Genomic DNA, 24,745 nt, shown 5'->3' with positions numbered 1-24,745 from the left:
TTTTTCACAGTTCTGGAGTCTGGATGTCCAAGATCAAGGTGCCAGGGTCAGTTTTTGGTGAAGCCTCTTGTAGATGGCCACTTTCCATGTAGGGGGAGGGGCATTTGGGGGTTGGGAGTATTACTGGAAGAATTGGAAGTGTCAGGAGACAGTGTCTCTTCCTCTTTCTATAAGGACACCATTCCTATAGGATTAGGGCCCTTCTTAGTAGTAATCCTACTTAACTTTTATTGACTACCTCCCTAGAGGCCCTATCTTCAAATACAGTCACACTGAGGATTACAATTTCAACATATGAACTTGAGGGGGACACAATTAGTCCATAACACATATCTGACCTGATTAATGCTTTCTTTCCAAGATTTTTTTGTGGTGTTGTTTTGCTTTTACCAGAACCAGTAGGATTATTGTTGTGACATAACAGATTTGTTGTTTCTCCATTATCAACCCTTAACAATGGTACTGAGCCCAGGCCACTGATTGTGATGGAATAAGCAGGAAATCCTTGAGAAAAGGGAAATGTGCAGTTATTTTCTAAATTTGCATTTAAATCACTGGGCAAGAACAGATTAAACTGAGTGATTTGAAACTGATGGGTCCCCAGGGATCACATTGAACCACATTGATTTAAAAAAAAATAGAATTGGTAGTGAACATTTAAAAAAATCATCCAATTACATAATTACAGCATGGAATTTGTTTTCCTTTTGAGGTAGCACAAGAAGATCTGATAACATAGGGTTTCATTCTTTTGTGATAGGAGATTTGGAGCTGAGAACCATGGACACAGTCACATTAGAAGGTGTATCCTTCCATCCATGGTTGTATTTTTATAATCCAAACCAGTAGTGTTCTGATCCTAAATGTGTTGCTTTTGAATGTTCATTTAAGTTTCTTAACATAGTGATACTAAAAAAATCTTGGATATTTTTAAGATACTTTATTTTTCTGTATTATTACTTAAATGAAAGGTGCAACCTCTTTACAGGAACTTAACAGCATCTAATAATTCATTTAATTGCATGTGTCCTGTCCTCATTATGTGCAGAACACTGTATTAATTTTAGTTTGTATGTGCCCAAACATGAACACACATCCATTCCCAAGATGCTTTAAATTGAAGTATTTTAAAATTCTTGAGGATTTAGTATATCAAATTCTTTAATATATAAGGATAAATATGTGCGTGTTTTAGGTGCCAAATAAGCAGCAAAAAGACTTGATTGAAAATATATCTTTTCCAGAAACTGTACTTCTGACCTTTCCCTTTTCCCTTGCATCATGCCAATAATAATATGATACTACTAGGGCTTTTCAGCTTATTTATTTTTCTTGAGTAACTGGTAAAGTTTGATGAAGTGGACAAAAGGTATGATCTGTAGATTCAGATTGTTGTTTTAACATGGAAGCGGCAGCTATTGCATAGACTTCCCTTTCTGTTGCTTAGTTACTATCAATTAATGGATCACTTAAGTAGTAATGTTTTAGAATCATTTTCCTACTGATCTGTATCAAAAATTATTGAGTGAATTGTCTAGAGTAATTTTATTACATAGTACATTGAACATGTTCTCATTTTCAAGATTTTAACAATAGAGGTGTACATAGAATAAATTTAGAATATCTACCCTCATTTCCCTGTTTGTTCCTCTTTCGTTAGTAGGCATAATCACCTTGGTGTTCATATTTTCAGTCATGTTTTGGTTTGGTGGGCTGAGCTGCAGTTGTTTTTGACATACATGTGTATTTTTTTAATTGTCAAATATATCAGTCCCTTCCTCTTGGCAGTCTTTGACACTAAGCATATCCATCTTCTTGTGGTATTTTTATTTTTTTCTTTGGGGTTCTGTCACCCCAGAGTCTTGGATTTTCCTTGCGCCTCTCCAATTTCTTCTTCTCAGCTTTATTTTTAGGGTTCTCTTCTGTTCATCTCTTTGAAACTCTCCTCTCTCTTCTATAAACACTCTAAGCTGTTTGATCTGTTCCTATGCCTTGAGTGTCCTCTATACTGTTGATTCTTCAGTCTCTATCTCTTGTCCATATCTCTTCAGCTTTAGATCTGCACAGCCAATCCGTCATTCACACTTCTGTGTCTTAGTCCTAACAACTTCAGCTTATTCCAATTTCATGTTAACTTTTTAACCTCTAAATCTTTGCTTCTAGGATTCTTCTTTCACGGTTTCTTAAGCTGGAAACTTGAACATCAATACTGATGCCTTTCTCTCCTTTACCCCAACACTTAAATCTCAAGTATACATGCACACACTTGGGCCCATTCCTTACCATTTTCTCTTGTTTAAATGTTAGTAACAGTTTCTTGAGTTCTAGCCTCCAATATGGGCTCCACTCTATATACATAGAGCATGCTTTCTAAACAGTCCAGTTCACATCCTTGTGTCTCATATTGTGGTTAGATGGAGTTGGTGCTATCTCACTCACCTTCACCTTTGTTTTTTGTTTTTTTTTTAAGATTTTATTTATTCATTCATGAGAGACAGAGAGAGAGGGAGAAGCAGAGACACAGGCAGAGGGAGAAGCAGGCTCCCTGCAGGGAGCCTGACGTGGGACTCGATCCCGGGTCTCCAGGATCAGGCCCTGGGCCCAGGGCAGGCACTAAACCACTGAGCCACCCGGGCTGCCCTCACCTTTGACCCTATATTCTACCTCAGTGCTTTATTTAGAGAAGAATTGTAGTAGAATTTGCTTCTTTTATCTGGCAAAGAGTTAATTATGTTTTCTGGTTTCCTGTCCTAAGGAAGCTTTTTATCTCTTTGTATTTGCATTGATATTTTAAAATGGATATTGGGAAGTGAAGCAATCTTTTTTTTTTTTTTTTTAAAGATTGTATTAATTAGAGAAAAAGAGAGTGCACATGAGTAGGGGGAGCAGCAGTGGCAGAGGGAGAAGCAGACTCCCTGCTGAGCAGGGAGCCTGACACTTGGTTGGATCCCAGGACCCTGGGATTGTAACCTGAGCCAAAGGCAGACACTTAACCAACTGATCCACCCAAGCACCCCATTAAAAAAAATTATTTGAGAGAGAGCACGAGCTGGGAGGTAGGGTGGGTAGAGAGGCAGAGGGAGAAGCAGACTCTCTGCTGAGTAGAGAGCCCAATGTGGGGCTCAATCCGAGGACCCTGGGATCATGACCTGAGCAGACACTTAACTGACTAAGCCACCCAGGTGCCCCCAAAATGAAGCAGTCTTAATTAAAGTTTTGCAATCATAATTGGAAGTCCACAGCTCAGTTTCAGTTGAGGACTTCCTGTATTTACCCAGTGGCATTCAGATAAGACAGAGCCCTATAAATTATGTAGCAGGTAGTAGAGCCAAGTCTCATCTCTGCAGGGAGGTTTAATTTTAGCTTTATTTTCTGACCCTTCTTATTTCTCCTCTCCCTTTTGTTTTTGTTCTTTTTTTTGTTGTTGTTAAATAACAGCTGCATTGAGTATAATTCACATACCATACAATTTACCTCTTTAGAATGTACCATTCAGTAGTTTTTAGTATATTCACAGAAGTGTGAGGCCATACCCACAATGAATTTTAGAACATTTTATCACTCCAAAAAGAAAACATGGACCCTTTAGCCATCACCTCCCAGATCTGTGCATCCTATCCATCCCCTCCACAACCCTGGTCAACAAGTAATCTGCTTTCTATCTCTGTAGATTTGCCAGTTCTGGACAATTGCTATAAATGGAATCATACAACATGTGGTCCTTTATGAATGTCTTCTTTCATTTAGCAAAATGTTTTCAAGGTTCATCTATATTGTAGCATGTATCAGTATTTCATTTCCTTGTTAAATAATAGTCCATCATATGGATATACCACATTTTATTCATCCATTTATCAGTTGATGTTTCTGGGGTTATTTCCATTTCTTGGCTCTCATGAATAATGCTGCTGTGAACATTCCGGTTCAAGTTTTTTTGGATCAAATGTTTTCATTTCTCTTAAATTAGAATTGCTGGGTTATATGGTAACCATATTTAACCTTTTGAAGAATGGCCAGACTGTTTTCCAAAGTGGCTACATCGGTACACTTTAATCACCATTATATAAGAATTCTAATTTCTCTACACACACCAACAGTTGTTATCAACTGTCTTTTTCATTCTAGCTATCCTGCTGAGTGTGAAATGGAATCTCATCGTGGTTTTGATTTGCATTTCTGTGATGGTTACTGATATTGAGCATCTTTCATGTGATTATTAGCTATTTGTATCTCTTTGAAGAAATGTCTCTTGTTCAACTTGTCTTTTTATTACTGAGTTTTTTATGAATGTTAAATAGTTCTTTCACAGATATATGATTTACAAATATTTTCTTTTATTCAGTGGGTTGTCTTTTCACTGTGTTGATGGTGATCTTTGAAGCACATGTTTTTAATTTTGGTGAAGTACAGTTTATCAGCTTCTTTCATTGATTGCTTGTGCTTTTGGTGTCATATCTAAGAAATCATTGCCAAACCAAGATTACAAAGACTTATGCCTGTGCTTTCTTTTGGGAATCTGCTACTTTTAGTTTTTACATTTAGGTCTTTGATCCATTTTGATTTAATTTTTGTATATGGTATGAAGTATGGGTCCAATTTCATTCTTTTGTATGTGGATATTCAGTAGTCCCAGAACTGTTGGGTTAAAAGACTAATCTTTCCTCAACAAACTGTTTTGGAAGCCCTGTTGAAAATCAGTTTACCATATATGTATGGGTTTATTTCTGGACTCTCAATTTAATTCCATTGATCTATGTCTATCCTAAATGCCAGTACCACATGTCTTGATTACTACAGCTTTCTAGATACCTTTGAAATCAGTTAAGTGTGACTCCTTTGTTTATGTTTTCAACACCTGTTTTTGGCTATTCTGGATCCCTCGAATGTCCATATGAAATTTAAGATCACCTTGTCAATTTCCCCAAAGATGCTAGCGAGGATTTTGGTAGGTGTTTCAATTTGTAGATCAGTTTGGGGACTCTTTCTATCTTAAAGATATTAATTTTGTGATGTATGTACATCCATGTACATATGGAGCATCTTCTCATTTCTTTAGGTCTTCTTAAATTTTCTTCGACAGTGCTTTATAGTTTTCAGAGTGTAAGTTTTACAAAGTATGTAAGTATGTTATTAAGTATTCTTTTGATGTTATTAATAAACATGTTTATCTTTTTAACTTTATTTTTGGGGTGATCATGCAAGTGTATAGAAATACATATAATTTATGTATATTGATATTTTTCTATATAATTGCCCTGCCGTAACCTCCTAATACAATGTTAGAAGTGGTGAGAGCAGACATCCTTTTCTTGTTTATGATCTTAGGGAGAAATCTTTCGGTCTCTGTTACATATGATAATAGTTATGGGTTTTTCATAGATATATTTTTTCAGGTTGAGAAGGTTCTCTTCTGTTCCTAGTTTGCTGAGTGATATTATTGTGAATAGGTGTTGAATTTAGTCATACACCTTTTCTGAACCTTTTGATATGATCACGTGACTTTTGTCCCTAATTCTTACAAGATATCTGTGGCAGTGGCACTTTGGACCCCAGTTTTCTCAGGCTGCTGTGGCTGAGGTAGAGTGGCTACTCTACCAGTGAGGGGTTGGTGGAGGACGGGACTCCCTAGTATCTACACTGCCCTAGCCAGGACATTAGCCTATGCAAATCAGAGCTGTGAAAATGAAGAATCCTAGTGGTTTGCCCTTCTAGTGCAATACCTACTGTTATGATCTGTTTCTACTCATAGCACTTCTGACTCCAGCTATTTTGAGTTTTCCACAGGGGAATAATTCTCTAGTTCTCTACAGATACCAATTGGGTGTCCTGCAGTTTAATTCAGCTCTTAACAGGAACTACCCAGAGTTAGTACAGATACCATAGGTTAAGGGCTCATTCCCAATTGCACCCAATTCAGATGCCAGTCACAAGTAGTGGGTACCCAGGTTACCTACACTTCCATCTGACCTGGCAACAAATTAGGGATTCCTATTGCTCTCTCCTCAAGTTTAGTCATTTGCTGTAATGGATCATAGATCTAAGGGAAATACGTTACTTACTGTTAACACTTTACTTATGAAGGATACAAATAGGTAGCCAGATGAAGAGTTTATATGAGGTAAGATCTGCATAGAGTTTGGGGGTATTTCACATTCTTGGCACGTGATGTGTTCATTGACCTGGAAGCTAATCAAATCTCATTGTTCAATAGTTTTTATAGAACTTGGGGCACCTGGATGGCTCAGTGGTTGAGTATCTATCTACCTTTGGCTCAGTGGTTGAGCATCTGCCTTTGGCTCAGGGCGTTATCCCAGGGTTTTGGGATCAAGTACCGCATCAGGCTCCCAGCAGGGTTCCTGCTTCTCTCTCTGCCCTTATCTTGGCCTCTCTCTGTGTGTCTCTCATGAATAAATAATAAAATCCTTTTTAAAAAAGAATTTTTATAGAAGTTAATCTCCAGTGGCCCCCTGATTCCCCACTTCCTAGGGGTTTATGGGTAGGGCTGAAAGTTCCAAGTCTCTAATCACCAGTCCCATCCTGAGGCTATCCAGTGACCCTACCCTAAACCACCTAAATAGCACGAACTCTGATGTGATCCAAGCTTGCTATGAATAACACAGGACATTAAGACTCTGGAAGTTCTGAGGACTTTAGGAGCTCTGTGCCAAGATTTAAGAACAAAGACCAAATATCTTTCTTATTATGCCACAATACCATGTAACTTGACTGTGAACTGGGGGAAGAGGGAGTCCTATTGGCAGTATAGAGTAGAGCTTTTGTCACACAGGGTGGTTCTTTCCACTGCTGATACCTAGCTTCTTTAACGCTTTCATTTAAGAGCAGCCTCACAGAACTCCTTCATGCCCTCATTCTGGAAGTGGAACTTCTTTGAGGTTCTCCCTTTGTTTTGATGAGCTTTTATAATAAATGTGCTTAGATTTTGCCTTTTATAAGCATGATTTCCCTTCACTTAATACATTCACATACAAAAATTGTTCTTACAATATTAGTGTATAATTTTTCCACAATATGACTACTGATGATATTTTTTTTATGTCTCAGAGAAACAGTCTGCTTAGACCTTCTGACCAGAGGTCAGTTCTGGGGGTGTTTGAAAGGTAATATATGTGGGGAGCCCTCAGTTTAGGGGCCATTTCCCAGTCCCACTTTATCATAGGACAAACTTTTCTATCATGGCTCATTTTAATACACTGTGGCATATCCTGAGAAACTTGTAGATTTTGGAGGCCTGCAACTTTCTTGCTTACTAATGAATAATATTCAGGGAAATTATCCCTTATCTTAACCTAATTTTCCTGTTTGGTCCACTGCTTCTTTTATTTTCCTTCTTACTGAAATAAAGACTGTTTTAGATTATTTAAAATCAACTAGAATTTGAAGGGTAGCCTCACTTGGGAAAGTCCTAAGAACTGACAGACATCCTGTTCTAGTGAAGATGAAAGAAAAGATTTTTCCTCCCCATCTCTCATTTAAATATTTAAATAATAAAGATGGTGAGGTTAGAGTCTGTGAAAGAGTTCCTTCTATTAAATTTCCTAGTCTTTAAAATGTGGGCAAATACTGACTTTATCTCTCTCATGCTGTATAGAATATTTCTACATGATTGGGGATATGAATTTTTAGGAACCAAAACTAAGAATTTTATCTTTTTTTTAAAGTTTTTATTATTATTTCTTGTTTTATAAGTCTATTTAAATTCAATGTAGTTATATACTGTATTATTAGTTTCAGGGGTAGAATTCAGTGATTCCTCAGTTGCATATAACATGTAGTGCTTATTACATTAAGTGCCCTCCTTAATACCCATCACCCAGTTACCCCATCCCCCTACCCACCTCCCCTCCAGCAATCCTCCATTTTTTTCCCTAGAGTTCAGCATCTTTTATGGTTTGCTTCTCTCTCTATTTTCATCTTATTTTATTTTTCCTTCCCTTTCTTTATGTTCATCTGTTTTGCTTCTTAAATTCCACATATGAGTGAAATCATATGGTATTTGTCTTTCTCTGACTTACTTCGCTTAGCATAATACCCTTTATTTCCATCCACATTATTGCAAATGGCAAGAGTTCATGCTTTTTGATGTTTTTGAAAAAAAAAAAAAAGGTCCTCCGAATTCAAGCTCCGTTTTGTGACAAGTCTGTAGTTTTGTTACAGGGTATTTTTTAGTTTAAAAATGCTTAACTGCTTTATATACCACATTAGGGAGCTAATTGTATTATGATTGCAAGTTCAGTAGACCAAACTTTTCCATAGTATTGCCTTTCCAAGATGATAAAGATATCAGATATTTTATAAAAATCCATGAAAATCATGGCTTGATTTCTATACCAACTTTTAACTAATATAAGCCATTATCAAATTAAAACATTATGGGTACCTTTTTGTTGTGTTTAAATTTGTTATTGTCTGTATTTGTTCAGATTATCATGACTTTTCCCTCATGTTTTGGAATGTTACTGTTTTCTAGATTTATAAAAAATGATCTATACAATTTTTTTTTTTTTTTTTTTTTTAAAGACTAAACTTCAGTGGCTCTGTGAGGAACTGAAAGAGAGAGAAAACCGAGAAAAAAATCTGCGGCACCAGCTGATGCTATGCAGACAGCAGCTGAGGAATATGACGGAAAACAAGGAATCTGAGCTCCAGTGTCTTTTTGAACAGATAGAAAGACAAGAGCAGCTTCTGGAAGAAATACACCAGGAGAAGAGAGGTGTGTTAGCTATTCTTACTCTTATTTTTCTTTGTTTGTATTTGTATAACCCTAGGATTGAAAGAAAAATTATTTCTCGTCTCTTCTTTGGAATATTTCCAAATCCCTCTCCTTTCCTTGTCTCTCATCTCCCTCTCTTTCTTCATTTCTGGGTCCAGAAGAGAAAATTGTTCGCCTGAGACTTTTTCCTTCAGCTAGATGCATCTTTCTTGTGTATGTAGCACTGTGTCTGTTGCCATTTGCAAGTATTAATTTGGTCAGACATTTGTTCCTCCCTGATAAAATGCTAATGTTTTTATCTTACTTCAGTAGAATATTCCATTAATTTATTCAACAAATAAATATTTTTACTCCGTGCCTATTTTGTTATGGACACTACTGTAAGTGGTGATTCATACATCATGAATAAAGCAAAAAAAAAAAAAAAATCCTTTTCTTTAGTTTACATTGTATTGAGTGGAGTGACAGAAAGTAAATGTAATGTATGGGTAAATTGTTTAATATATGAGAAGATCTCAGCACAATGGTTCAAACAATAAGGAAAGAAGAGTTTGGGAGAACAGGGGGCAGAGCTTAATGTGCTTAATATGTAGGCAATACGTAACTTTAAAAGTTAGACAAGAACTTTTGAAAATGGCTTTTCTGTTTGGTGCTAATAGGGATGCATAATGATGAGAAAAAGAAAAACAGCATTATGTATGGGAATCCTATGTGTATCTTATGTTGTGTTGGCCTTAGGTCTTTAGTTGTTGGTGAACTTTATTAAGAACCAGAGAGCAATTTAATATAATGTCCTACTAAGAAATAACATTAACATATGATAATCCCCTAAAAAATGTCTTGGTTTTTCATTTTAGTTATCAGGATTATTCTTTCTACAGGTACCAGTTAGAAATTATTAATTGCTATCTTGTGTGATTCTCAGTTCTTTTTTGGTATCAGGACCACTTTACATTCTTAACATTTTTGAGAACTCAAAGAACTTTAATCAATGTATGTTATATGCATTGATATCTTCCATACTAAGAATTAAAACTGAGCATTTAAAAATATTAATTCCTTTAAAATAATAATTATAAACCCATTATATTATTAACATAAAAATTAATGATATTTAACTATTTCCAATACAAAAAAAATTACAGAGGGCATTGTTCTGCACTTTTGTAAATCTCTTTCATTGCTGTTTTAAAAGAAGATAGCTGCATTTTTGTGTTTGCTTCTGTATTCTGTTGTTATATTCCATGTCATGTAACCTCTGGAAAAACTGAACTTTGCATTTATGAGAAACTGAGTCTGAAAAAGGCAAGTAATATCTTACTTAGTATTATTAATAAGGGGTCTTGGATGGTCCCCAAACATCCATTGAGAACTGCGGCTCTAGTGCAATTGAAAAATATAAACTGCTAGTAGTAAAAGTCAGAGGATTCATATATATATATTTTATTTTTTCTAATGACAGTACAATAGAATCTAATTATGGACTTTATAGAATAGAATCTAATTATGGACTTTATAGATAAAACATTGTATGATTTCTATATTATGTTTTAGACTATTCACAATGTAGTTTTTCTCTTAGTAAATATTATCAATATTATCACCTAGTAAATTATTTTCTGTGTAAAGATTTATGTAGTAGTATATTATAAATACCTATAACTCTTAGGGAGACAAATCCAAAAGGAAAGAACCAAATATTTGTGCACTAAAATAAGTATGTTTAAATGCCTAGCTTTTTTCATAAAAGCTTCAGAAGATAAGTTATAAAGTTTAAATTTCTCAAGGTGATTGTTTGATTTCTACTATGCAAATTTAATAAAAATTTATTACTTGTCTTGTATCCATAGAGCACTTGAATTCCTTTATGCATCTTAGAATCAGCTTATAATTTTGTTTTTTTAAAGAACCTACTAGTGTTTTAATAGGACTGTTTAAATGTACACATTTAAGAATGGACATCTTGATATTGAGTATCCATCCATGGACATGGTATATCTATACATTTATTTAAGTTTTTAACTTTTCTCGTGGATATTTTGTACTTTTCAGCAGACAGGTCTTGAACATTCTTTTCAGTTTATTCCTGATTTTTTCTGATGTATGATTACATTAAGTGACATTTTAAAACTTGAATTTCTGACATTTCCATGACTCTTTTCTAGTATATAGAAATACAATTGAATTTTTAATGTTTATTAACCTTGTATTCCTTAACTGTGTTAAGCTTATTTATTAGTTGTAGTAGCTTTTTATTATTTTTTGATATTATCATTGTTTTTGATTTCTTAGCACTTAGGTAGGATTTTCTTTGTACATAATCATGTCACCTACAAATTGTTGTGTTGTGCCCAAGATTGCAAATCCGAGAAACCACCAAGGAGCCAACAACCAATGCAAGCGCATGAGGGTTTATTAGTAAACTTGAGCTTGGGTCCAAGTATACCTGACACAGCGGAGCAGGGACTTGGACCCCGAAGTGGGTTACAGCTGGGTTTTTTATAGGCTGGTCTAGGGGATTTTCAGAAGGGGTGGAGGAATTTCTCAAGTTCTGTTTACATTCTGATATGGGGCTTTCAAGGGCATTGAGCTCTGTTCTCATTCTAATATGGGACTTTCTACCATGGGTGTGGGCTCTGTTGTCTTTCTGATATGGGATTCTCTGTGGAGGGCAATTCTGAGCTCTGTTGTCTTTCTGATATGGGATTCCCTGCCGAGGACATTGAGGACATTCTGCAGTTTTTCCCATAAAGTTCAGCTCTTATTCACAGGGGCCTAAGATGGCTGTACTTGTGCTAATGCTAAACTTTAGGTGGAATTGCCTTAATTTTTCTTGGCCTCCACAAAAGAAGAACAATATTGGTACTGGCAACAAATGCAAAAGGTATTGTGGAGGAATTAATGCAAGAGGCAGGCAGTGTAGATGATAGAACACATACAGGAGACTCTAAGATCTCTGGTTTTGCCATTGGGAGAAATAAGAAAGTTGGGAAGTAGGGGGTGATTTGGTGGCAGAGAAAGAGGGATCCTATTTTTAACCTATTCCTTAAAGTCGTTAATGAAAAAAAAGTTTTGGGAAGGACCAAACTTTTGTTATGAGAAATGATATGGTAATTAATCTCTTGCCTTAATGTGTGTAAGATGTATTAGGTGCCGTCTGTGATTCAGAAATAGTGTACTCTTAATATATGAATAATGAAGACCAAGCAAAGGCTGTTACAGTTGGAGACATATAAACATATTTATTAGGAAGTAGGGTGAACTAGTACGAGTATTAGAAATACGAGTAAAATGTTCTGGTGAAAATGGGACTATTGATTACTATTGATTACTATTGTAGAGGCCCATATGGGGAGGTTTTTTTGGAGGATATGTTCTTTGATTTTGATGTTGAAGAATGTAGCAGGATTTCCATAAGGAGGGAGAAGAGGAAGAAAGATTCTATGCAGGATTTGTCTGCATAGTGATCTCTTCTTGGGTATTTTTGCATCTGTTTACATTGATATACACATAGGAGAGGTGAAGGGCTGCAAGACTGATGGTTACATTTAGATATTTCTGAAACTTCAAAATGAATTGTCGTAGAAATTTATGTTTGATTCCATTCACCATCTTAGAAACTTACCTGTTAGAATAAGGTTAACCTATTTATAAGTGAAACATGACAGAGAAACTTTCTATTCATTGCAATTGCCATTCTCTGCACTCATATATTTAGTTTGATTTAATGTCATATTAACTGATATGTGCCCTGTTAAGCGAAACCCATGTACAAGGAGTTTATCAATGAGTGCTGCCACATTTGTAGATCTGAATTGTCTATGTTTCCTGGGCTATTTGTGGCCTATAGGTTTGGGTTGGAGTGTGCAAAAAGGAGAGGAACTCTAATGAGAAGTTAATATCATGACCCTCTTAGAAGTTTAGGAATTATTGACTAAATATCATTGTTATGAATGGCAACAAAGACAAGAATAAAGAGATGTAAACTGCAGCTGGAAGTTGTTAGGTGTATTTTCACTGGTGTAGGTAGCTATTTTACTAATTTCTTTATAAACCAGTTTCTGTCTACCTTCTTAATATTCTGATAAGCTACTGCTCCTGTATGTGTCAGTATTTCTCTGTAAAAAATACTTTGAAACAATGGTTTACTAAAAACTAACATTTATGTGGAAGTTGAAAGGATTCCCCTTTTCAAAGAGCTTCAGAAGGAGGGGCATTTATATAGGACAATTTAGATTCAGTCTTGCTATATGATATGCTAATGATGATGAACAAATATAGCAGACAATTTACTTTACATCTTTTTCCTTAAACTGAAGTTAGGAAGTTTTGGTTAAACAAGGGACCTGTCCTACTTTCTAGGCACTCTGTGGTTGTGACTGTGACTATTTAGTGTGCATAGTTTTTCTTCTTGGGGTAATTAGAAATTGACATAGCCTCTGAAATTCTTTTCCCTTAAAAGTGAAATTTGATCGTATCCAGTTTCTAGATTTGAGTAGGTGTTATATTCATTTGGCTTTGTTGGATTAGGTGGGATTTTCACCAAGCCCTACTACTCTGATACTATGATAGGTACAATGCCTAGAAAAATAGTAATTCTCAGCACTGTAGATTCAGGCTTCTCTAATCTATCTCTTTCCATCATATTTTATTTATTAGGAATGTACATGCAAGGATGAATAGACCTTTGTCAAGACCTCTTTGTTAGGGAGTTACCTTTTCTGAGTAAAAGGGAAAATATTAATAGGATGTGGAAGAAGGGAAATAGTTCTTTAACCACTTCAGAAAATAATATTTTTTGTAGCAGAAGACTAGTTGCTCATATTGATTGTTTTTGGTTAGCATCTATGCCTTAGCGAAGAAGTAAGCAGTAGAGAAAAGGTGCATCAAACAAACAATAAAAACAAGCAAAACCAATGTAACCAGAATAAGCTCTACATAACCAAAAGGCAAATCAGCACACATTTGGCAGAAGATAAGTAATTTAATCAGAATGGTTTACATTTTGTTTATGACAGTCTGGGATTAGGTAATAATATTTGTCTTTCCTAATATTTCAGTTATGTATTACATTTTATAGTAGAAGTATTTAAATAATTTATGCTTTTATATATTTCATTAGAGGTGGTATAACATTGTTAGTACAAATTCTAGCTCCATTTTGTACTATGATTTGAGTTAGCTCTCTAGTATAACATCTGAAAAAAATTTTAAAAATACATGAATACCAAAAAAGTAAACAGTATTAAAATAATGTGTATATTTAAAATAGTTTCAGTTCTTAATAGTATAAAATGCATATGGCTTTTAGATTATAATTTTCTACTTGCTATTGATGATAAACAAGCTTAAGCATGACTATAAATGTTAAGTAGAAGGATCCAAGAATGGGAGAGGTTGAACAGGAGAAAGAAGGATTAATTGGTATAGCAGGATCCTAGAAGATATGAGAATGGATGGGGTCAAAAGTAACAGTGGAAAAATCAATCTTGGAAAGAACAGGATAAAGCATCTTGGCTTTTCCTCCTTTTTAGCTCTTTGAATACACTACTCTTTTGGCAGTTTCACTTATCACAACAATTTATGTAGTGTTTTCCTTATTTTGACTGTTCTACAATGTCTGTGATTTGCTTTACTTCATCTTTGCCTTGTATATGCTCAATACCTGTTTGGAGAAAAGAATGGGAGGAAGGAGAGGTAGTTACTGAATTTGCCATGTAAATCTGAGAGACCTGTGTTAGTAGGAGCCTTGTGCATTTTAAGCCTGATTGTAGAGTGTTTCTCACAAGTATATTTTTTGCAAGCTGCCTTCAAAGGTTAACTCTTGTCATGTGACGGATAACTAAGACAGAGCCAGCTTAGTGATGAAGCTTGTATACTATACTCTCATCATTCTGGCTTTATAGAATGTCTCTGAAGATGAGTATTTTTACTATATAATAGAGATGAGCCAAGTTTTTTTTCAGTGTTCTGAAATTGCTGTGCTGTTCAAGGTACTGACTCGAAAAACACTGTTTTCTCATAGGTTCTCATTTACCTAGTTTGTCTCAACTTTTAAAGCACTTTTCCTTTGGTTTCACTGTTCTAGAATTCTAAGAAAAATCCTTTCAGCTGATTTCTCCGGTTTTCCTTGCTCTTCATCTGAATCTCTGTACCAGTTCTGCAGTTGGTGGATGGCTGAACAGAGGATAATTTCTCAGAAGTCACTTGTGGTACAGAAATAAGGGAGGAACTTGCAAACTGAAGGCATCTTTCCTAGGCTAGACATAGAATTGCATGGTTTGTGTTTTGTGTGTGACATTTTTTACGTATTGTTTTAGTTTTCCCACCACTCATGCATTCATCTTATTACTTATTCCCACATCACTTCAAGCGTTTTTTTTTTTTTGTTGTTGTTGTTGTTTATTTGAAAGAGTATTTGACAGTCATGACATTTATATAAATACGAGTCATTGTCATCTAGTCTAATAGGAAGGAGAACCAGTTTTTTTTCTATTGCATAATGAAGCATAATTAGACATTCTGAATTAATTTAGGGGATGATCTCTAAGTATAATATAATTTATTTACTTGGATTTTGGTTAATTAAAAAAAAATCTATTTAGAACTTCATTTTACTTTGTCACCAGTTCAGAAGTTTAGTGATGTTAATCATTAGAGATAATGAATTGCTATTTTGATTTATAGATTGAGGAAATTATTTAAACTCATTAAACTGTTATTTTTGTTTGATATGAAATTATGTCTCCTCCCTTTTATTTTCAACTTTTTCATAATTATTTTCAAAACCAATTGAGAAATAGTTCTTTTTTTTAAATTATGTCCACTAAAAAAAAAAATTATGTCCACTAGTTGAGTCAAAGTAGAATTTGTTTTAATCTCCATTTGTGTTTTTGCTTATATATGTTTATGATCTTTTATTTCGGTTTTTAAATAATCTTTTTTATGTAAATGTTTTATGTTATGATTTGAAATCCAGATAGGTCAATGGGGATTGAAATTAAACCCCATTTGTTGGGGATCATTAGGACCAGAATTAAATAAATTAATGATATGCCTAGAGTTCCTGATCCACGGATCTGTGCAAGTGTCAACTTCAATTGGATATGAAATCAACATTTACATTGTTAGTGAGTAAATTGACAATAGTGTATGGCTTATTTTTCTTTAGTTGGCTGTATCTCTGCCCACTCACACTTTTATGTAAGGAGCCTCAAGCTTATACTACTGTTGGCTAAACTTAATTTTAGAGACATACATTTTTAATATCTCCAGTAATATGCTTAAATTGATAATAGTTAAGTATTGACTGGATAAAGAGTTCACATATTTAAAATTTACATTTTTCCCCTTCTAAATTATTGGATATGTGTGTGCATTCTGGACAATATTTTAGAAAAATCCACACATGTTAAATATATGATATGAATGAATTCTTAGATTTTCTTGTTTCATCCTCTGATTATCTACATTATTTTCTGCTGTTTCATAGTACAGCAAAGCTGGCCTACTTGACTTTGGATCATGAGGATACTCAGGGAGAAGAATAAGATAGAGATACATGTGCTAAAATAGACTTGAATGAGTTCTTAGGTCAGTAAATAGCTTTATTAAATTCAAAGCACATCCTTACTGTGTTTGAGTTCTTTTAAGCATTATATCTTTTTTTTTTTTTTAAGATTTTATTCATTTATTCATGAGAGAGAGGGAGAGAAAGAGGCAAAGACACAGGCGGAGGGAGAAGCAGGCTCCATGCAGGAAGCCTGATGAGGGACTCGATCCCGGGACTCCAGGACCACACCCTGGGCTGAAGGCAGCTGCTAAACTGCTGAGCCACCCAGGCTTCCCCAAGCACTATATCTTTTAAGTATTGTATCTTTTCTACTTTGTTGCATACATAATAGTTACCAATTCTGGCAGGCAGAATTGTAAAAGCCCACCTCTCTCAAAGATACCTACATCCTAATTCCCAGAACCTATTAATATCTTACATTCCATTGCAAAAGATACTTTTTAAAGATTTTTATTATTATTATTATTATTAATTTGAGAGAGAGCGAGCGAGAGAGAGCATGAGCCAGATGAGGGGCAGAGGGAGAAGCAGACTCCCACTGAGCAGAGAGCCTGACGCAGGGCTCTATCCCAGGACTCTGGGATCATGACCTGAGCCAAAGGCAGATGCTTAACTGACTGAGTCACCCAGGTGCCCCACAAAAGAGGTTTTGCAGTTGTGGTTAAATTAATGGTTTTGAGAAGGGGAAATTATCCCAGATTATTTGTTTGGGCCCAGTGTAATCATAAGAGTTCTTGAAAGTGAAAGAAGCAGAAAAGGAAGTCAGAGTGATTCAGTGTTAGAAAGACTCAATTTACTGCTGATGGCCTTGAAGATGATGGAGAAAGGCTATAAGCCAAGGAATATGGGTGGCCTCTAAGAAGCGGAAAAGGCAAGGAAATGGATTCTTCCCTGGAGCCTCTACAAAGGAATGCACCTTTGCTGACATGATTTTACCCCAGTGCAACCCATATCAGACTTCTAACCTACAGAATTGTAACATAATGAATTTGCATTGTTTTAAGACACTAAATTTATGGTAATTTGTTATAGGATACATGATAAACGAATGCACCAATAAAATCATGAAATTAGAGATTTGTGGTAGTTTCTCTGACACTTAATTCATGGCATATCAAGTGATTCTCAAGTCTGCTTGAACCTCTTTGGGTACATGTGTCCATCTTTGGATGTTTGTCAGAAAGTTAGGAATATACATATATTACTTTCAATCTACTAAAATTAACTTTGAAATGCACTGAGGCAGGTCTTAAAACGTGTCAAATGTAGTACTTCCAAAATGAATATAGTATCCTTATACCTGTCTATACATATTTGGTCCTTTCCACTTAAATATAGCTAGGAAATTGAAAGACATTATATTGAGTCATGAATGAACCTGAAATATAAATAGTGCTTCTTGGCTTTGGTTGCTGGAAGGCCTTTGTTCATTTATAGTCCTTCTTACCTTTACATTTTATTGTTCTTCCACTTTGGCTTAAAGTTATAGTTTAACACGTACATAGAAGGAAATTAAAAAATAAAATCACAAGACAAAAATAGGGAGCAGAAAAAGAGTGTCCCCGGTACCTGAAGGGAGTTATTGTAGTTTATCACTGTAGTTCTGAGTGTACTATCTAGTGTTAGTCACTATCTAGATAGTGACTATCTAGAACACTATCTACTAATAGTGTCCTAACTATCATCTTAGTTAAAGGGAGCATGGAAGTTCCTATGAGAAACAAAATTATTCTGGAAACTGAATTCAATAGGAATATATTATATTCATATTTCTATAAGCATTGTAACCATCTCTAGTTATTGTTTAGAGAGTAATAAGAGCTGACATTTATTGCTGTGTCAGATTCTAAGTGCTATAAGCAATTTATTATTTCATTAATCCCCAAGCAGGTATTATTATTCAGATTTCAAAATACAACGATTGGGGATTCATTTCTTTGTAGAAATTCTACAAAACAACTAGAGACACATTATGACTTTTATAGTCCCCAGGCACTTTTGCCTTTGGGCCCCTTCCTCCATGAAATAATGAAATTTTTGGCTATGGTGATACAAAGATTAATATAATTCAGACTGGATTTATTATTATCTATTCATTATTTTCATTTTTTCTTCTAGTTTTGTAATAAAACGAATATATTTTCATTGGCCAGACACTGCCTAGTATGCCTATTGGAGAAGTTGGCCTCAGATATAAGAATACAGGCTGTGCTGTAATACCATATGGGGGATCTGACTTTATGGAGTAGGTGGTGAGGACAAGATTTCCTTAGACAGTGACACTGATGGGATCTTAAGTCTGATTGAAGTGCAAGCACAAAGATTGTGATTGACCTAATGCCTTACAGATAGTAGAATTAATGAAATTACCACTGTCCTTAGAGTGGACAATAAAAGTTCAATTTATCCTTGAATTCTTGACTAAGTGTTTGAAGTTTGGTTATTCTTTATTGTTGAATAAGTTGGGATCCCGAATGCTTTAAATACCAGATGTGGTTGTGGAGAATAAACATATGCATGTCATGAAATTTAATATGGAGGTATTTTTAAATGGAGGCTGCCAATATACTGTATATAAAGCCTGTATTGTCTTATAGGTATGAAATTTTAATTTGAAACTCCAAGGAAAGTTTTATTTTATTAATTTGAAAGATTTCCTGAGAGCATTTAAAACCTATTCTTACACTTATCATTTAAAAAAAAGATGACTTTCTCCCATTTACTTGTACTCTGCAATGAGTGGCTTTACAGTTTTGTTTGGTTGTTTCTGTGAATCTATTCCTCCCTCCATTTAGTTGACCTCTATCTTATTTAGCTCTGTATTACTTCATCTTCAAGGATTGCAGAAGCTTCTTATTTGCAAGATCTTCTTAACCTTTAGTCTACTTCACTGGTCTTCACCTATGAGCCTGCCAGAACTTCCGAGACAGATGATTTTCCCAAGCAGACACACTCCAGTGGATGTGTTCAAGTTCACACCATTCCCTGGGCCCAAGCCATCCTTCATCCATTTCTCTGCTATTTAATAAAACATTTGGTAAGGGTGACATCTTTTAGAAATAACCTTGAATATGCTCAGAGTAATACAAAAAAGGTAAATCGTTCTCAAACTTTGGTTTTGTGTTTTTATAATAAATTACTTGCAACACACCCCACAACTGACCTCCACTCAGTAGTGTTTTACTGGAGAAAACACACATGTGCATGCACATGTAACTGCTGTTCTAATCAGTTCTGCCAAATGAATCTTCATTAAACACAGCTTTGAGCAGGAGATCCTTAGCTCAGAAACTTTCAGGGCAGCCTGGGTGGCTCAGCAGTTTAGCACCTGCCTTCAGCTCAGGGCATGATCCTGGAGACCAGGGATCAATTCCCATGTTGGGCTCCCTGCTTGGAGCCTGCTTCTCCCTCTGCCCATGTCTCTGCCTCTGTCCCTCTCTGTCTCTCAGAGAGAGAGAAAAAGAAAGAGAGAAAGAAAGAAAGAAAGAAAAAGAAAGAAAGAAAAAAAGAAAAGACCTTCAAAAAAAAAGAAAGACCTTCAGTGGCTTTCTCATTGCTGAGCAAGTAAAGTTCAAACTTACAGGAGTCTACCATTTTCCCCTCTTCGTATGAAAACTCTTCCCTGTTATTTACCCTTGCTAGTAGAATTTTTTCTTTTTACTACCCCATTACTATTAAAACTTCTAGATGTAATTACATGACATTTTCCATTTATGACTTTTCATTCTGGGTATCCACATGTATTTTTTTTATATTAAATTTTAATCTCATTTATAGACTCTTGTCTTTCCATTGCATCTTGTACCAGTTTTTATATTTAAAAGAGAAATAAACATAATTATTGGACATTTGAGTAGGTGTGCAGATGGATGGATGGATGGATGAATGGAGTGCAAATTTTGCCTCCTACTTCTTTATCCCATTTATTATGGCATTATCATCAGAAATCATACCCCCTTCCTATATATACACTCTAGACATTAGGTTTGTTTTACCAACCAAAAAGGAAAAAAAAAACCAAATCTATCTTGATTTATTCTTACTTCTGCTTCAGGACACAGGAACAAACATGAGGTATTAGATAACAACTCAGATTTACCCCCAAACTATTCTAATGATGTCCTCTATTAGCTTAGCTGTGTTCATTAAATCTTTTGAATCTAGGATAATTGGTAATAAGAGAATCCATCTCCGATATCCCTGATAGTATTTGGAAAGACTTTGATATACATATTTATTTATTCATGATAGACTCGCAGAGGGAGAACCAGGCTCCCTGCGGGAAGCCCAATGGATGAATCAATCCCAAAACCCTGGTATCATACCCTAAGCCAAAGGAAGACACTCAAACTGAGCCACCCATGTGCCCCAACACATAAATTCTTAGAATAATTTATTAAATATGTTTATAATAATGGGGTTCGTTAAGGGAAAAGAGGTGAATGCAATTTCAATGAAATGCCTCATTTCCAAACAAACATTCTTCATGTATAAGTTCTGAAAAAATAAACTGTTATAAGAGGAAAAATATAACTAGTTAATATTTCATTACATTCCAATTAGAAATCAAAGTAAAAACTCTGGCCTATTGTAGTCATACCACTTGACAGTATTCATATCTGCATATACGTTTATTCTAGTTTTCTGCTTAAATCTAAGAGTTATCATGTTTTTTTTTTTTTTTTTTTGGCCAGGCAGAGAAATAATCTAATCAGCTATTAAGAAAGAATAAAAATTTTTGATTTAAATACCTTAAGAATAAGAGTATAAGAATTTGAAGTGTCTTTCTACCCTTTGGGTTTGAATTCAGTTCTAAAGCAAAGTTTAAGACATGTGTATCTGGGGATCCCTGGGTGGCTCAGCGGTTTGGCGCCTGCCTTTGGCCCGGGGCTCCACCCTGGAGTCCCGGGATCGAGTCCCGCATCAGGCTCCCGGCATGTAGCCTGCTTCTCCCTCCTCCTGCGTCTCTGCCTCTCTCTCTCTCTTTCTCTCTCTCTGTCTCTCTGTCTCTCTCTCTCTCTCTCTCTATATATATATATATATATATATCATAAATAAATAAACAAATAAATAAATAAATCTTTAAAAAAGATATGTGTATCTGTATTCTTTTTTCCTCTTTTTTTTTTTTTAATTTATGGAGCAAACATTTAAAATATACTTTCTGGCAGAGGGTTACTTTAGGATTTGCCCTCTCTGCTTTTGTGTTGCTGGCTCAGACATCTGCAGTGAGCTGACATGGAGATATGTATTTCCTCATGAGGCTTCAGTACACAGAGCTTTTTTATCGGTTGATTTTATTATTTTTTTACTTTACTAGAAATTGGCCTTTATTATAGCATGTTAAACTTATATACTCTTCTATTTAAGTTCTTAACAATTCACCAACCCCACATCACATGATAACCTTATTTTTGTGTAGATCTTGCTGTAAGGTCAGCATGAGACAAGACTTAAATGTTGTTTGGCCTAAGCTGTACAACTCCGTGTAAACCAATCTGCACTCTGGCACATTGGTATTGTAGCTGTCCTTCAATCTCCATGCCTCCGTAACCGTGTCCAGGTGACTAAGCATCTTATTACTTTTCCACAGTCTAGCTCCATCTAAATTTCTAGTTTACTTTTCATTTGTAATATTTTTTCAGTCTTTCTTCAGATCAGTTTTCCTCCAGGAGCACCTTGAAAGACCTCCCTCCCTTTATATTTCTGGTTCTCAAATATTTTACTCACCTTTTGGCATCTCAAATCCAAAGTCCATTTTGTAAGAATTGGGATTTAGTCACTAACTATGCTTGCTTTTTTAAAAAAAAATTTTTTTTACACTCCTCTTTGAAATATCCATTTATTCTTATTATTACCTGGGTAGAAGTATTAAATAAGATCCATTGCTATTTAATGCACATTTGGCTATATAGTTCATATTTTTGTCCTTCAGTTTAATTCATGCTAATGAAAGTACCTGTCTTGCTTAGGCAAGCCATAAGAAAAAGTACTTCACCTTCAGTGACTACCTATTAGTGTCTTTAGAGTGTGTATGGTTCCATTGTGTTCCATATATGATGCAAACATACTCTTTACTTTCACAGAATTTAAAATTCTGATTCAGATAAGGATTTACACAAATATTTATATATAAAGCTATGAAAAGAGTTATATTGTTGTGGGTATATATTCTACAGAATGGAAAAGTTGTTGATGGAGTGGCTCTGGTTGGTTCTAAAGTTGTTGTTGTTGTTGTTGTTGTTGTTTCCATGTAGATTTGTTGCTTAAAGTCACTGAAGGGATGATTCTTTCTGTCTTCTCTGATTGTGAAATGCTATAGATGCCTTGAGGAAATATGAACTGCAGATTACTATAGATAAACTGTAGATTTCTGTAACAGTCATAAAGAAAAGTTTGTCTTTGTGATTTTTATAACTAGGAAGTTTCTGTACTAGTCAGATATTATTAGCACCTGTTGCTTGGTTAAGTCAGACATACCATAGCTGTTATGGTAGTAGAGATAGGATAGGTCTATTGGTTTCTTTGCTACAGTAAGGAAAGAAACACTTATGTTTTGGGAGATTTGGAGATTGATAAGGAAGAGGAGAGACATGTGCCAATTGCCTATAAAAAGGATTTTACAGGGTTTTTATTTTTATGCATAGTACCTTACACTACTTCTTCCCTTTTCTTATTCCTGGTGAAGGAATAGAATAAGTGAATGATTAGAGCATTATTGGGGAAGAGTTATTTGGGGGACAACAGTTTTTTATTTTTTTTTTTATTTTTTTTTATTTTTATTTTTTTAAATTTATTTTTGTTTATTTATGATAGTCATACAGAGAGAGAGAGAGGCAGAGACACAGGCAGAGGGAGAAGCAGGCTCCATGCACCGGGAGCCCGACGTGGGATTCGATCCCGGGTCTCCAGAATCGCGCCCTGGGCCAAAGGCAGGCGCCAAACCGCTGCGCCACCCAGGGATCCCGACAACAGTTTTTTAGATCTCATTTCCCTCATGTGTAATTTTTAAAGATCTGTAAATGTAGCTGAAAAATACCAGTGTCTGATTATCCCATGTTAGTTAATTGGAATTAATACATTTAAGATTTCCATTTTTTTAAGTGATGCATATTTTTTCCAAAGGGAAGTTTTCCTCTTATATTTTAATTGTGAATTACAATATCTTCTGATCAACATGATCATGTTTCTCTCATACAAAATTCCAGCATATTGGGGTACCCGGGTGGCTCAGTCAATTAAGCATCTGCTTTCTGCTAAAGTCATAATCCCAAAATCCTGGGATTGAGCCCTGTGTTGGACTCCCTGCTCAGTGGGAGCCTGCTTCTCCCTTTCCCTCTGCCCTGCACCCTGCCCCCCAAATAAATAAATAAAATCTTTTAAAAAATTTAGCATATTACAATTCTTGGATTTATAGAAATTTCCTGCTTGTATATTCAGCTTTCATCAGTTGTGGGTCATTTCTATTGGAGATAATTTGAATAAGAAGGACCCTGTGTTCTGGAAGAGGTAATAGAAATAAAGGAGCAAATTTTCTTCAGTAAAAGGCCTTGGGAAAATTAGAATGAGGTAGAGTATACCTGAACTTAAGAATTGAATTCCAGTGATTGATAGAAAACAAAACAAAACAAAATAAACAAAACACCGTTGGTATCTTAAGAGAGACAGTTGGAGATAGAACTTAATGACAATAGGCAACTTGGTTTTTCTTGTTCTTCATAGCAACATATGGTAAATATTTGTTGAGTCAAGTAATGAGTGAATGAACAATGGAGCAAACAACTAGGGTATGTAGTCTATAGTAAATAATGAGAAAGTATTAATTGCATGGGGATTAAAAAATAAGCCTCTCATTCGATCTTTTTCTAACAGTAAAGTATTGAAACAAATTTACGAGCATTTTATTGAGATTTCAGGAGTGTCTGATGATATATGGAGATGAGTAGTTAGTTCTCACTGTACTCAAACCTAAAAGTGTATATCATTTGGTATCTTTTTTTATTATGCTTCTTTATTGTTAATGTGAAAATAAAATCATTTTAAAGACTTGTATAGGTTAATTCTGGACTTTTAACTTTTCTTTTTTCATAATCTTGAATTTCACAAAAAAATAATCTTCTCTGGGTTTATTTTGATAATTTATCAGTGGTTAGAGTTGATGCTAAATGAACTCATTGGCTTAAAATTATTCTAAATTGGGGGTTTCTATAATATATGTATGTTGATAATTATTTTTTAAATAATAATGTACTCTTTGAGAGACAAGATAATTTTATTCCATATCATGTCTTTTATCATGTAACACACAACAAATGTTGGGTAAAAGTAGACTATAGGTCCAGTAGTACCAAGTGAGCAAAAGTATTACTAAGTAGTACTCTCTTGAATTATAAGCACATAGTTCTTTAGACTTAGAGGTTATGAGAAGATACAGCCAATTA

General features: G+C 35.0%; 1 protein-coding gene across 21 annotated transcripts in view; it reads left to right on the top strand.

Annotated features, from left to right (window-relative positions):
* Window positions 1-24,745, top strand: part of CEP128 (centrosomal protein 128) — a 397,326-nt gene that overhangs the window by 177,071 nt on the left and 195,510 nt on the right. For 20 of the 21 annotated variants that reach the window (XR_005363617.1, XR_005363616.1, XR_005363618.1 and 17 more), the window contains one exon: window positions 8,539-8,731. Coding sequence is in view for 17 of the 21 variants with exons in the window: in XM_038545463.1 (XP_038401391.1) it covers window positions 8,539-8,731 (193 nt within the window). In the remaining 4 variants the exon portion in view is untranslated. Of the gene's footprint in view, window positions 1-8,538; window positions 8,732-14,819; window positions 14,843-24,745 lie in introns of those variants that run through there. The other variant, XM_038545479.1, reaches the window with a different exon arrangement.

Source organism: Canis lupus, chromosome 8, assembly GCF_011100685.1.
Source record: "Canis lupus familiaris isolate Mischka breed German Shepherd chromosome 8, alternate assembly UU_Cfam_GSD_1.0, whole genome shotgun sequence".
NCBI classification, from domain to species: domain Eukaryota; kingdom Metazoa; phylum Chordata; class Mammalia; order Carnivora; family Canidae; genus Canis; species Canis lupus.
This window is presented reverse-complemented; position numbering and strand designations above follow the sequence as displayed.